General features: G+C 56.7%; 1 protein-coding gene across 1 annotated transcript in view; it reads right to left on the bottom strand.

Annotated features, from left to right (window-relative positions):
• Positions 1-1,981: 1,981 nt before the first annotated feature.
• TNFRSF13B (TNF receptor superfamily member 13B) overlaps positions 1,982-14,227 on the bottom strand; it is a 29,826-nt gene continuing 17,580 nt past the window's right edge. The window contains exons 5-7 of the mRNA XM_045525192.1: positions 13,625-13,870; positions 2,793-2,978; positions 1,982-2,229 (exon numbers count right to left, since the gene is read on the bottom strand). Coding sequence (XP_045381148.1) covers positions 1,994-2,229; positions 2,793-2,978; positions 13,625-13,870 — 668 coding nt within the window. The 3' untranslated portion in view covers positions 1,982-1,993. The remainder of the gene's footprint in view (positions 2,230-2,792; positions 2,979-13,624; positions 13,871-14,227) is intronic.

The following is a 14,227-nucleotide window of genomic DNA, read 5'->3' as shown; positions in this document are numbered from 1 at the left end:
CCAGTGGCAGACTTGAGGAATTGTTGAGGAGTTGCAAAAGAGACTGTATGGTCCGCAAGCCTAAGATACTATCTGGTCTTTTGTAAAAAACTTGCTGAGCCTTGGGGTAGGGAGAAAAGGTGGCAGCAGGGAGGCCAGTGGGGAGGCTGGGAAATGGTGGGAACTCAAATTAAAGGGGTCAGGACACATGATCAACTTGGGCAACACAGGAAGACTCCATCTTTAAAAAAAAATTGTGTTTTAATTAGCCAGGAATGGTGATGCATGCACCTGTACAGCCAGCTATGCAGTAGGCTGAGGCAGGAGGATCACTTGAGCCCAGGAGTTTGAGGCCAGCCTGGGCAAAATAGCAAGAGCAAGACCCCATCTCTTAAAAAAAGAGGTCATGACGAGTGGGTGGAATCAGGATATATTTTGGAGGTGGGACGAACAGAACATAGATAAAATTGACAGTTTCAGATGTTCTTTGTAGTAAAAGATCCCCCTAAAAAAAAAAAAAAAAGCACTCAAGAGCAATTGAAAAACTGACCCAAAAAACCGAGATTATTTGTATCTAATTGAAGCTGGGGTTGGGCATTCAGCACCCTGTGTTCTCAGCACCCCAATGTCCCCCAAAATTCCAGAGGCATCCTCGGGTTCAGACGAGCAGAATTAGAAAACCACAGATCTGAAGGAATAGAAATCTGTGCATCTTTCAGACAAGCCTTAGCATTCTAAGCTGCATCTCTGCAACTCACTAACAGTGTTACTTCAACACCCAGCAAGTGTCTGCACCAGTACAGGGCCGGTGTCCACCCTGTCATGAGGAAGGAAGCTGCTTACATTAGGCATGCTGCAGAGGAACAGTGCCACCAAGATGTTGCGTTGGCTGTGTGGGCTGGCTGTACCCTGGGAAAGACACACGTCTTGGGCAGACATATTTTAGATGCCAACTCACTTGTAGACAAAGACGATGCAGAGGTGGCCTCCGGAGGGCCTGTGTTACAGGTTGAATTTGTCCCCCTGACATATGTTGAAGCCCTAACCCCTAGCACTTCAGAATGCAGCCTTATGTGAAAATAAGGTCTTTACAGAGGTAAGCTAAAATGAGGTCAGTAGGGTGGGCCCTTCTCCAGTGTGACTGGTGTCCTTATAAAAATGAGAAATTGTGATAGACACACGGAGAGGGAAGGGGAGGTCAAGAGGCCCTCAGAAAGAACTCACCCTGCTGACACCTTGATCTTGGACTTCTGGCCTCCAGACTAAGACAATGACTTTCTGTTGTTGAAGCCAGTCTGTGACACTTCTTGAAGGCAGCCCTAGCAAACTAATGCAGTCCGTGGATGGTGCCCCGGGTGTCTTGTCTGCACCTCCGAAAGTGTGCTACGTGGCCCTTCGGTGTGTGCAGGTATGCAAGATAATTTGGGGTGGTGCAGGGTGAATAATTCCCTTCCTGTCTACTCCACGCCCCCGAGACACACATAGACACAAGCACATGCACACACACCTTGTGCTTCATGCCATGCAGAGGCAGGGAAGGGCATCTGTGAGAGAAACGAAGACAAGTCCAGCACCTCGTTCTCCTGGTGTTTGCACAGGTGCCTTCCTGCCCCCCACTCTGTGATCTCTTTCTGCTCTCCCTCTTAAGTGAGAGGGGGCAGGAAAGGCCAAGCTGTACTTTGCTGCTTACTGCCCAACCCAAGTTCACAAACTTCCTCAGGAGCCTGGAGAGTTGGTCGGCATGGTGGGTCCCAGGAGCGTGACAGGAGGGCCGTCTTGGTTCGTCCGCAGACACAACCAAAGTCCAATGAGGAAGGGCAACCTCAAAGGTTTTATTTTACAGAAAAAGGGGTTCTTGGGGCTACTTTATTGCATGTACTGCATGTGTAGTTAGGTGATGGCGACCTACAGTTTGCACTGGGAACTGCGATACAGCGTGACCCGGCCTCCTCCGGCACCTCTCCCCACCCGTCCACCGCTCTCCCTCTCCACCCCCGATGTCGCTCTCCCCGGCTCATCTCCCCAGCACGCGCCCGGGCCCCCCGTCCTGGGCGGGCGCGCACACGACGCCGAGGCAGCTGTCCGAGGCGCGCGCGCAGGGCTGCAGGGCCGCAGTCCCGGCGCGGCCAGGGGTCCCGGGCACGCCCGCGCTCTCCTGGGTGGGCGCCCTGCGCTCGGGGAAGCAGAAGCTGCACGTTTCCACCGGCTCCGGCGGCGCGTCCAAGGAGCTGCCGGCTTCCGTCGCGCGATCTGCGCAGGCGAGAGGAGAGAGCGTCGGCCCGGCCCCGCCCCCCGGAAATCCCGCCCCGGCCCTGAAGGGCCCCGCCCGGGCTCCGGAAGTCCCGCCCCGGCCCTGAAGGGCCCCGCCCGGGCTCCGGAAGTCCCGCCGGCCGGGAGCCGAGGCGGCCTCTGGGTTCGGCCGCCCTGAGCCGGCAGGAGCGCCCCCTGCGCGGCCGGAGCCTGTGCGGGGCAGGCTGGCAAACCGTGGCTCTCACCTCCGCCCGCGCCCCCAACCGCCACGGCCCCCAGCGTGACCTCCTCCCCCGCTCCTGGTCTCAGTCCTGAGAGCCCTGCGTCCTGGGAAACCCCGGGCCCTGCCAGCCCGGTCCCCGCCCCACACCCACCCTTCTTGCCCCAGGTGGCTTCACTTTTTTTTCCCTCACTAAGATGGAACCACTACTGCAGGGAAGTGCCCCAGACCTCTCCCGAGATTTGCTCCACTAGAAGCAGGGGCAGTGACAGGACCGCAGAATGGCTCGCGCCTTGTCACCCACGCAGTGAGAAGGGCCAGGACCCCACTTTCGTGCACTCACCCTGCGACGACTTGGCCGGGGACCCGCAGGGCCCTGCGAGGGGCTGGCAGGAGCACTGATCGCCCCTCCTCTTGAGGAAGCAGGCCATGGCCAGGAGGAAGCAGCAGAGGACAGCGCACAGGCAGAGCCCCAGCGTGCTGTAGACCAGCGCCAGCTGGTCTGCACTCAGCTTGGGCCCCGGGGGAGCTGCAACACAGCGGGGAGACCCTGAGTGGGGGGCTGCACTCCCGAGCGCCCCTCTCTGAAGTGCTCCCTTTTCATGACCCAAGCCATCCACGTGGCCAGCCCCTGCTGGGGGTCATGGCTAGGTGGGGACCCCTTCCTGACAGAGCCTTGGCGGGTATGCTCTGTGGCTCCTAGGGAAACCGCCCCCTCTACTCCATACTGGCAGCAACTTCTTCCAAGACCTCAAAGCTGGACAGCTCAAGCTGGACCTTTTTGTTGTCCCCACTTGCTGGGGATGCAGATTGGGACGGTGCCAGAAGTGGACTGATGAGCGAATGGACTAAGGAAGGGACAGTAGTCCAGGAAGGATGTCCCTGTCTGTCTTGAACTGGACCCTTCCTCCAAGGAGACGCCATCCTGGGTGAGCGTAAACCATAGTCCCTCTGACTGACTACATGGGGAATTGGTTCCAGGACGTCCTTTGGATAGCAAAATCCACAGATGCTCAAATGGCCTAATATTTGCATGTAACCCATGAAATCCTCCCATCTACATTAAATCATCTCTAGATCATTTATAATACCTAATACAATGCAAGTGCTATATAAATGGTTGTTCTGTGTTTTTTAGGGAATAATGACAAGGAAAAAGTGTACATGTTCAGTGCAGATGCAACCATCCATTGTTTTCCCCAAATATTTTTGATCTGCTGTTGGTTGAATCCGCAAGGCAGAACCCATGGATACAGAGGGCTGACTGGACTTTGAGACTAGGATGGGTGAAATTCCTAATGTCAGCAGGTGTCAACCAGGAGGGCCCTGGGGAAATGGGCATCTGGCCACTCCATGTCTCAGGACTTGAGCCTCCAGGTTGGGATGCCAGAGGAAGACTCAGCCGAGGGTCAAAACCCTCCCTTGAAGTTTCCCCTTATCCCAGGCTGTTCTTGGTCCCTGGAATTGGGCATCCCCTCGGCCCTGGGGTGGAAGGACAGATAAGCCAGATTTAAGAAAATGTACTCATGACATGGGCACTTAGCGAGCCCTGGCTGTGTGTCAGGCACTTCCCATACAGGTTCTTCCTTGATCCTCCTGTTCTGAGGGAGGACTGATTACCTCCATTAAAAAAAATTGAGGCCGGGCGCAGTGGCTCACGCCTATAATCCCAGCACTCTGGGAGGCCGAGGTGGGAGGATCGCTTGAGGTCAGGAGTTCGAGACTAGCCTGAGCAAGAACGAGACCCCATCTCTACCAAAAAAAATAGAAAGAAATTAGCTGGACAACTAAAAATATATATAGAAAAAATTAGCCAGGCATGGTGGCACGTGCCTGTAGTCCCAGCTACTTGGGAGGCTGAGGCAGGAGGATTCCTTGAACCCAGGAATTTGAGGTTGCTGTGAGCTAGGCTGACGCTACGGCACTCTAGCCCGGGCAACAGAGCGAGACTCTGTCTCAAAAAAAAGAAAAAAAAAATTGAGATACAATCCCTGTACCATCAAATTCACCATTATAAGGTGTACAATTCGCAGTTTTTAGCATATTCACAAGGTTGTGAAACCATCACCACTACGTACTTTACCGTTGCTATCCTGTAAACAGAAACCCTGTCCCCTCAGCAGCTGCAGCCCCCGGCGGCCACTCATCTGCCCTCTGACTCTGGATGTGCCTGTTCTGGACATCTCCTGTCAATGGAATCATAAAGCATGTGGCCTTTTGTGTCTGGCTTCTTTCATTCAGCGTGATGTTTTCAAGGTTCGTCCCTGTAGTACCTTGTGTTAGAACTTTGTTCCTTTTTATGGCCAAATAGTGGTCCCTTGTGTGGATAGACATGTCCTGTTCCTCAGCGGATGGGCACTTGAGCGGCTCCACTTCCTGGCTACTGTGAATAACACTGGCATGCACGTGCATGTTCACTTTTTTGTGTGGATGCATATTTTCAGTTTTCTTGGGTGCACACCCAGGAGACGGATGGGTGGGTCCTAGGATATGTGTCTGTTTCACTATCTGAGGAACTGCCAGACTGCTTTCCACAGCACCCCTACCATTTCATGCTTCATTTTGCAGATACGAAAACTGAGTCTCTGAGTCACATTGCTCCCAGCCTCGGACCTGCACCCGGGCAGCAGGTCTAACCGGTTCCCGGGCCAGTGCTCTGGGCCAGCAGGCCACACAGAGGGCACGGGCAGGTACTGCCCTGCCTCCTCACACATGCGCCTAGATTTGGGAGTTTTACAAAGTGATGGAGCTGGCAGGACTCTTCTTAAGGGTCACTGGTGTCACTCTGACGTCTACAGAAGGGAGATGGGAGCCCGGGTGAGCTTGTGCCACACTCCAAGCTGGTGGTGCCATGCTTGGAGCTCAGAGGGGCCATGGAGGAGGGACACAAAGACCCCCCATCGTGCAGGCACCGAATGCTGGCCCTGTGGTTCTCAGGACCTGGACACCTGGTGCTACAGAGGCCCACCTGGTCCTACTCACCTCTGGAATCAAAAGAAAACATTGTACTGGTTGGATCAGCAGGGCAGAAGCTGGCACAGCACAGAATGTGCTACGCCATTTACTGGCTATGAGCCTTTTACTGAGAGAAAATGAATTGCCGCATTGATTCTAGGAGTATTTCAAAGGTTTTCAACACCCAGACCACACTCTGAGATTGTGGGGGTGGAGACGGCTCCCAGAGCATGGCCACCTGACATCATGCCCTTGCGGACTCCCCTCTGTTCAAATCTGGGCTGGGCTGGGACTCGTTTTATGCAGCTGAATGCTGTGGAGGTGATGCTGCACCAGTCCTGGTCCTACTAGGCCTTCGGAAGGCCCGGCAGCTTGGCATTTGCTCCCTTGGAGCCCTGAGCCACCAGGTGCGAAGTCTAGCTGGAGAGGACGGGTGGAGAGGGACGGGCCCCGAGACCCGGGGAGAAGCGAGGCCGGCCCAGCATCACGGTCGAGTGTGCAGCGGCTCCATCCCAGCACCATCTGCCTGCGACCGCACTCGAGAGCCCGAGGGAGACCAGCAGAAGACCCACGCTGCTGAGCTCAGCCCCCACAGGACCGTGAGAGAGAATGACGTGGTTGTTATTTTTAGGGCACTAAGTTTTGGGTGGGTGGTGTTAAGAACCTGTCCCAGCTTCTCATCCCCCTCTGCCCAGTGATCTGAGGCGTCCTGTGGGAAGTGCAAAAAGAGTTCCTGCCTGAAGCCCTGTCCCTGAGACATGCCCGTTGAAGCTCCTGGCTGAAGAAGAGAAATGCAAATTATAACTACCAAAAATAGCACTTTCTACCTGTCACACAGGGAGTAGGAAAACAGGCACCTCACACATTGTTGGTGGGGGTGGCCTCTTCAGGGCCCTGTGGAACCACCTACCACCATTTAAAACATACTTTCCTGATTCCTGCTGACCTGTCAGTTTCACTTCTAGGGCTAGCCCCTCCCCCGACACAGGTGTCACTCGTGGCAGCGTCCCGCCTGCAGAGCGCCAGACTCAGCCCTGTCCTCCGCCCGTGGGGATGACTGGTTGAATGCACTGTGGAACACATATGAGATGGAATGGCACGCAGTCACTGAGGCCGAGGAGGCAGCCCCGTGTGTTTCTAAGAGGGAAGCGTCGCCAAGAGGTCTGAGGTGAAGACAGCAAGGTGGCACTCTGATGCCACCGCTGGCGTAAGATGCGGGCAGCAGGGAATGCGCCTCATGTAAGATTACGTGTGAAGGGACAGACTGGAGCCACAGGATGGAGAGGCCTCGCCCCGTGGCTCACTGGCTGCTGTTCAAAGGGGCCCAGTGCAAGTTTTTGTCAGAAGAGGGACTCGGTCTCCGATCCAGTCGGAAATTCGAGTCTAGAGCAAACAGCTCCCGGAGGTTCAGTTCCCAGGTCCAGCGACCAGGCGGCCCCAGTGAAGTTTATTTCTAAGCCGATTGTTTTTGTTTTCAAAGCCATTTCTCGCCTAAAAGTGGACTTTCCCCGGGGCTGCTGCCCCCAGGCCAGGCTCGGGCTGGCCCGTCAGCAGCGTCATGGCTTGTCATTTAGGGGCAGGGCTGGAGGTGCGGTGACTCCAAGCCCCGGCTCTGCAGCCGCAACCAAATGTGGCTCTGGACATTTTATTCAGCTTCTTTCGGCCTCAGTTTCCTCATGTGTAAAACGGGACATAATATTCCTGTCTCTCCGCATTGTGGCTTGGCAGCCGTGGGGTAATACATGTAACTGTGCATATGAGGCAGCTGGGCCTGGGTGGAACGTTCCAGCAAGTCACCAGGCATCGCCATGCCTGGCAGCTCAGCCAGCAAAGAAAGGGCTGTCCACCGGGGACGGGGGTGAGGCAGGGAGGGCAGAGGGTGGGCTGGGGCGGCTGCGGGACCTCTGGCCGTCTCCTCCCCTCGGTGCCTGCCCCATGTGACTCCACCTGGCACCTGGTGTCCCCGTCTGCCCTTGGCTCGTCTCTGCGTCCTTCCCATGTTGTCTCTGCCTCCTCTGAGTTCTGTGTGTGTCACTGGTGCTGGGTGGAATGTTCGCGCTTTCCTGTCTGGGCTGACAGCCTCACTGCTAGGTCACGGGGCCTCCGAACGTCCACACCTCTGGGCCTTCCCGGCGGGGGACCCATCTGCCCCCAGGCCTCCGTGTGTGTGTGTGTGTGTGTGTGTGTGTGTGTGTGTGTGTGTGTGTCTGTGTCCGTGTGTCTGTGTGTGTCCATGTGTGTGTGTGTGTGCCTGTGTGTCCATGTGTCTGTGTGTGTCCGTGTATGTCTGTGTTTCTGTGTGTGTCTGTGTCCGTGTGTGTCTGTGTGTCTGTGTGTGTGTCTGTTTCTGTGTGTCTGTGTCCATGTGTCTGTGTGTGTCTGTGTGTGTCCATGTGTCCGTGTGTGTCTGTGTGTCCATGTGTCTGTGTGTGTCTGTGTGTGTCTGTGTGTGTCCATGTGTCTGTGTGTGTCCGTGTGTCCGTGTGTCTGTGTGTGTCCGTGTGTGTGTCCGTGTGTGTGTGTGTCCATGTGTCCGTGTGTGTCTGTGTGTGTCCATGTGTCTGTGTGTGTCCATGTGTCCGTGTGTCTGTGTGTGTAACTCTGGGAAAGGGGGGGGGGGTGGGGAGAGGTCCCACATCTGGTGTGTGGACTTTCACCACAACCTGTTTCCAGAGTCACCTCCACCACCCCACCCTCATGCCTTGTCGTCAGAGCCTGGGGTCCCCGCATCTTTCTGGGGCCCCCTCTCCAAGAGGGAGCCTCCATCCTGCTGGTGGGAGTGGCCGTCACAGCCATACCGGGAGGGGGACGCACAGACTTCAGCCCGCTTTCCAACAGCTGTATCACTTTCAACTTGCCAAGCCTCACCCGTTAAACAAACAGGACGCCGCCCCTCGACCTGCTGCGGCTCCTGCTGCTTCCCTTCATCTCTGTGGCTCTTGCCCGCCCGCTGCCCTCTGGCTCTGCCCGATCTTAGCAGGTTCTGCTCCGTTGTGACAGCACATGGTGCGGTCAGGACAAAAAAAAAAAACAAACCCTCTGACCCTGAGATACACAAATGAAAAGCAACAAAACTAGCAGCCAGGGCCACCCCGCCTAGTTCTAGTTGCCAAAGTAAATGACACCTCTAGCAGTTCCTGGGACAGAAGCAGTGTGGCCCAACGGGCAGCGCAGAGCTAAGTTCCGAGCGGCGACACCCTGGGGAGACAGCCCTGATCCCGCCGGGAGCGACCCGCTGCACACTGACGTCCACCTGGTCCCAGTGCTGCCCCTGCTCTGCAGCTGGGGGTGCTCTTTGCGCTTTGGCGAGTCCCTTTCTCCCGCGAGCCTGGCGCTCAGCCCCACCCCGCCGCCCGGCCCGGGCCTCAGCTCGACCACTTGTGACCTTCCAGACGTGCCTGGAATGTGTGGGAACAGGAGGGCCTCGAGGGCAGGTCTGTGCTGCCCCGGCCCCAGCGCACCTGTGTCTGGTGGAGCCGGGTTCACGCGAACCAGAAGACATTAAGGGACTGACAAATGACTAGTCTAAGTGAGGAAAGGGCAGAGGAAGGGCCCTGGCCTGGTGGCCTCAGGGACAGCAGCAGAAGGGGTCCTGACCTGGGGTGGGGGAGGCCCGCAGCCCCCGCCTTGCCCCAGCGGGAGCTGCCAGGGGCACCTGAGAACGGTCTTTCCTGGCGCCCGGCCTCCCTGTGGCAGAGCCGGGGAACATTGGTGGGTGTTGTATGACTGCCCCTTCTCTGTGGTGTTAACTACTCCTTCTAGAACTTTCTGCCCTGTCTGCCTTTGTGTATACACAGCCCTGCTGGCTTTCCTCTGACCTCGCTGACTGCTCCTTCCCAGCCTCTCTATGGGACCCTCTTCCTCTACTGACCCCTCAGACGCTGATTCCCCTTGCAGGGCTCCCTCCTCCCCTTTCTCTCCTCACACCTCCCAGGTCCCTGGGCAACCTTTCCCATTCCTGCCACTCCAACTGCCGCCTTCTAGAGCAACGAAACTCAAGTCCTCCAGGTGAGAGGCTCCTCAGAGCTCCGGACTCACATGGGGGTCCTGGCTGCCCCCAAGACTGTCACCACCCTCATGGAGGGGTGCCCCTGGAATCCCCGCTCTGGTGGACAGCTTGGCCCCTCACCCCGTGTAGTAGGTTGAATGGTGGCCCACCAAAGATGTGTCCCCTTGTAACCTGCAGATGTGACTTTATTTGGGGAAAGATTCTTTGCAGATGCACTAAATTAATAATCAGGGGACGAGGCCATCCTGGAATATGTGGGCCTTGGATCCAACAGCAGCCGTCCTTCGCAGACAAGAGAAGGGGACGAGGGCCTGGAGTGACGCAGCCACAAGCCAAGGAAGGCCCAAAGCCACCAGGAGCTGGAAAAGGCAGGGAAGTATATTCCCTGGGGCTTTTGGAGGGAGCGTGGCCCTGCTGCTGCCATGGTTTCAGACTTTTGGCCCCCAGAACCCTAAGGGAGTCACTGTGTGTTGTTTTAAGCCACCTGTCTGTGCACGCTGTCACAGCAGCCTGGCAGCTCAGACTCCCGTCACAGGACGCTGGGCTCTCCCCACCCAGCCAGGGCAGTTCCGGGCACTGCTCTGCACGCTCATCAGACCCCAAGTCACTCAGGCCCCACGAGGGCCGTGTTGTGATCATCACAGGTGGGGACAGGTGGGGACAGTAAGGCCGGGTAGTCCTGAAACCTCCCTGGCCGGCCGGGGTGTGGACCACGCCACCCACAGGTCTGGATTTGAGACCCGGGGGCCCATGGACGGAGCCTAGGAGCTCTGTGACTTGGATAAGTAAGAACCAATGTTCCTTTTCTCTAATGGTCACCTAAAATTTACTCTTTGCTTCCACTATACGTGGAGGCTCTGATCCTCAGCTGTACACACAGCAACCGTGCCTTTGTTGCCAACAGAATCCCAGGAGTCCGCGTCCCACCACGTCTGTGCACACATTGGTTTGAAGTCACTGTGGTCATCTGGCCACCCCGGCTCTCGTTGCTGAATCCATGACTACAGAAGCATCTAGGTTAATTCTGATGTCACAGTTTGTTTGATATTTTGATAACTGTGTCTCCACGCCCTTGGTTCCCCTGTAACCCTGTGTGCTCCGACGCCTTTCAGAACATCGTCCCAAGAAGGAGTCTTGGGCGCCCTGTGGCGTGGGCAGCACAGAGTGGCTGGGCAGCTCCACCGCTGGCTGCACGCGAGGGCCTCTCCACCCCTCCTAACCTCCCGGCAACGCGCTGGCCCTCTGTCTCCAGGTCCTTGTCATCTCTGGCCTCCATTATTGCTCCACTCCCTGGAGTGGAGTCAGACTCAGGATTCTGATGTGTGAGGCTTTTAAGCCTCCCGCATCCCTCTTCCCCTGCTGCCCCACAACTGGGCAAGCCAACAAGAAAGGTTGGTAGCCCTTCCTTTGGCACCAGGGCGAGGTGGGGACTCTCAGCATAATACAGCCCTGGCCAGTCTCCCTGCCTGCTGTCTCAAGCCATTTCCAGCCCGGGAGGCACGCCCCGTCCCGCCAGAGAGCCTCATCGTGAGTGACAGGGCTTCCCGCGCCCTGCTAGGGAGCACATGGAGTCATCACTCTCAACATTCAGGGCAGACTGGGCTGCAGGCCCCTCCTGCCTCTGCCCAGGGGGCACACGCGCCCCCCGCTGGGAGCCCCCCGATGCAGGGGCTTAGTCTCACTCTCCCGAGACGCCCGGCCCCAGCACACAGCTCCTCACGGCCCGCCACAGCCTGGCCGCCTGCCCTTGCAGCATCTGCCTGCCCCGCCGCACCTCGGAAACACCGTCCCTCTCAGTGACCCGACCTGCGTCCTCTCTACAAGCCTCAGGGCCGCGGCCGCCCAGAACCAGGGCTCAGAGAGGTTAGGTAGCTTCCTCAAGGCCACAGAGTGTGTGAAGGACGGAACAGGGTCTGGCTCCACCTGCGACACCCGACTCCCGTCTGCCTTAGGGCCTTCCTTGGGCAAGCCCCCCTGCCCCCGACCCACTGAGGTTCATCCGTCATTTGCGTAAGTCCTGTCCACTGTCTGTCACTCATAACTGCAAGTCCTGTGGGGTCAGGCACAGGACCTGCCCTGCTCTCGCGCAGCGAGCGCTCCACAGTCATGTGTCAGACGAAGGAGTGACACTATCGAGGAGGATGCTCGAGAAATCTGGAGCGGGGCTGCGGGGCCCAGCAGGTGTGGGGCGAGAGTGGGCAGAGGCAGAACTCAGGGAGCCCATGCAGGGACAGGGCAGGTCAGCCCTCCCACTGTGTGCAGCTGGAAGCAGCGTGGTCACATGGTGGCCTCCGCTCCTCGCCCTCAAACACGTCCACATCGGGGTCCCCCCAGGCGTGTGGCTCTGTACTTCCTGTCTGCAATCCATGCCAAGCCCAGCTCCTGCCCCGCCAGCACATGCAAACCTGACCCCGCCTGTTGGAGAGACGCAGGGCAGGGGCGAGGCACAGTGAGACAGTCTGTGGCATCCCCTGTCCATGCCATGGCGCAGTGGAGTAGCTGATACTGCAGGGTGAGGCTGCCGAACCCACTGGCTCCCGGCACATCCTCATGCAGCTCCCAAGCACGCGTCCTGGGGGCCCCATCCCCAGAGCCAAGATGAGGCTCCAAGGTTCTGCCTAGGGTCTCTGGGGAGGGACTTGGCTGGCGGTCACAAGAAGGAAGTGGTAACCTCATCCCACCAGCAACTGTTTACTGCAGGGAGCAGTAATCCTGCAGATGCCTCTCCGGGCCTGCTGGCTGTTGCAGAGTGGACAGACGGGGCTCGAAGCCCAGCCCAGCCGGGCACTTCTGATGTGGCTCTCAGTGAGTTACTCCGAATTTTGAGACTTAGTTTCCTAACCTGTAAAGTGGGCAGGACTGACCTGAAGGGAAATCTATTGCATGGGAGGTGGGAAAGGCTGCAGGTTTGGTGGGAAAAATCAAATGCATCACGGACTGCAGGGAGGGCATGCAGGTCACGAGACGCCAGAGGGGCTGCGCTGGCTACCCCTTGCACACACCTGAATCTGCAGCTCCTCCCACGAGAGAGGCTGTGCCAGACTAAACCCGGCCACAGGCTCACCATGGCTGCCAGCTGTTTGCCGCTCTCCTCCCGAAACGTGCCTTCTGTTTCCTCCCTGGAATCTGGTGGCTTTGTGGCTTGTTTGAGTAATAACATGCAGCCTGGTGATGTGAGTTCCAGCCTAGGTGGCAAGAGGCCTTGTGTGTTCCTGTCTCTTCCACTCCTGCCATCATCAGGAGGACACACCTGGCCAGCACACTGGTCCCAGGAGGAGGAGGGAACCCAAGGAGCGCAGCCACCTGGCAAGCCAGCCTAGGAGAGCTGACCCCAGCCAAACACGGACTCCTAAGGAAGCATAAGCCACCGAGTTTGAGGACAGTTTGTTATGCAGCAACAGCTAACTGGCAAGAGAGCAAATAAGAGTAAGAGAGGACAGGCTGACCCAGCAGAAGCTCCGTCACCGGGAGCACAAGCCCCGCCCCTTGGTGCTGTGGCACTGGGGCCTGGCCTCATGGAGGTGACATTATCACGAGGAAAGTCACAGCAGGTGACAGAAACCAACCAGCCAGCCCCCTGAGAACCACAGCCAGGGACAGGCCAAGAGCAGCGCAAATGTCATCTCAAGTGTTTAAGGATCCACACGGCACCCCCTCCCATCCTTTCTGATGCCACAGAGCAGGCGAGCCAAAAGGTGTTTGCTGGGAGGTTTAACTGGTTTCCCAACACCTGGCACTTAGGAGACGCCCAGCTCGATGGGTCCTTTCCGACCACATCCAAAGTGGCCATCTCCCACCACAGACTTTTTTAGTAAAAGCTTCCCCTTCTCATTCTTAGGAAGGCTCTCTTGCCTCTAAATGGCATCTGAGGTGTTGGTGGAAGGCAGGTGATGGCCTCCTCATGCAAATGCTTGCACAGGTAGATCTGCTGGTTACTTGCTGCCTTGTGTTTTAAGAACTTGCTCAGCTGCGAGTCTCCATTACAGGCTCTCACCTGCCAGGTCCTTTCTCCCGCTTCCTTCTTGCCCATAGACTTCTGAAATTCTGCCTACATTGTTTTTCTGTCTTGGGATAACACTCCTAGCTTCTGGCTATTTGCCTGGACTCTGGACTTCTCGTACTGCGGGATCTCCTTATGCAGGCCTGGTGCCTGGCCTCCTACCCACTCTGACCCTGTGTGACACCACACAGGCCACCCTCAGACGGCTTACCTGGACCTGCCTCCAAGCCTCTGTGCTCTGATGCCTGGTACCTTCCCGAGTTGTCTGACCTGGTTTCAGCCTCCTCACTCTGCTGTCTCCTGAGCTCTGGTGGGAGGTTCACTCTGCTCCTGAGCTTGGTCTCACAGAAGTATGCACATTGCTTGGGGTGCTGTCCACAGGTGGAGATGCAGCTGATGCAGTCCCTCAGGAGATGGTCATAGTACTTGCCTTGCTCCTTGCGGCAGCTGAGTGACTCTGAGACAGAAACAAGTGATGCTATTAGATGACAGAGACCTGCAGGAACTCTGGGTCTGGTCTCAAAGGACATCAAAGTAAAAAAAAAAAATCATAGTCCGATTTCCAAAGAGCAATCCCAGAGCAAGCCAAGACCTCTCATAAGGTACAAATTGAAGGCTATGCATTGTCCTCTAAGTACTGTTTTAGCTGCATTACACACAGTTTGATATGTAGTATTTTTCCTATATCTACTTCAAAATGTTTTTATTTTTCATTATTTCTTCTTTGACCTATAGATTCTACAAAAGTGCATTTTTATTTATTTTTTTTTGAGACAGAATCTCACTCTGTCACCCGGGCTAGAGTGCCGTGGTG

This window comes from Lemur catta, chromosome 15 (assembly GCF_020740605.2).
Source record: "Lemur catta isolate mLemCat1 chromosome 15, mLemCat1.pri, whole genome shotgun sequence".
Taxonomy (NCBI): domain Eukaryota; kingdom Metazoa; phylum Chordata; class Mammalia; order Primates; family Lemuridae; genus Lemur; species Lemur catta.
The sequence above is the reverse complement of the archived record's forward strand: the minus strand, read 5'-3'. Positions and strand labels throughout refer to the sequence as shown.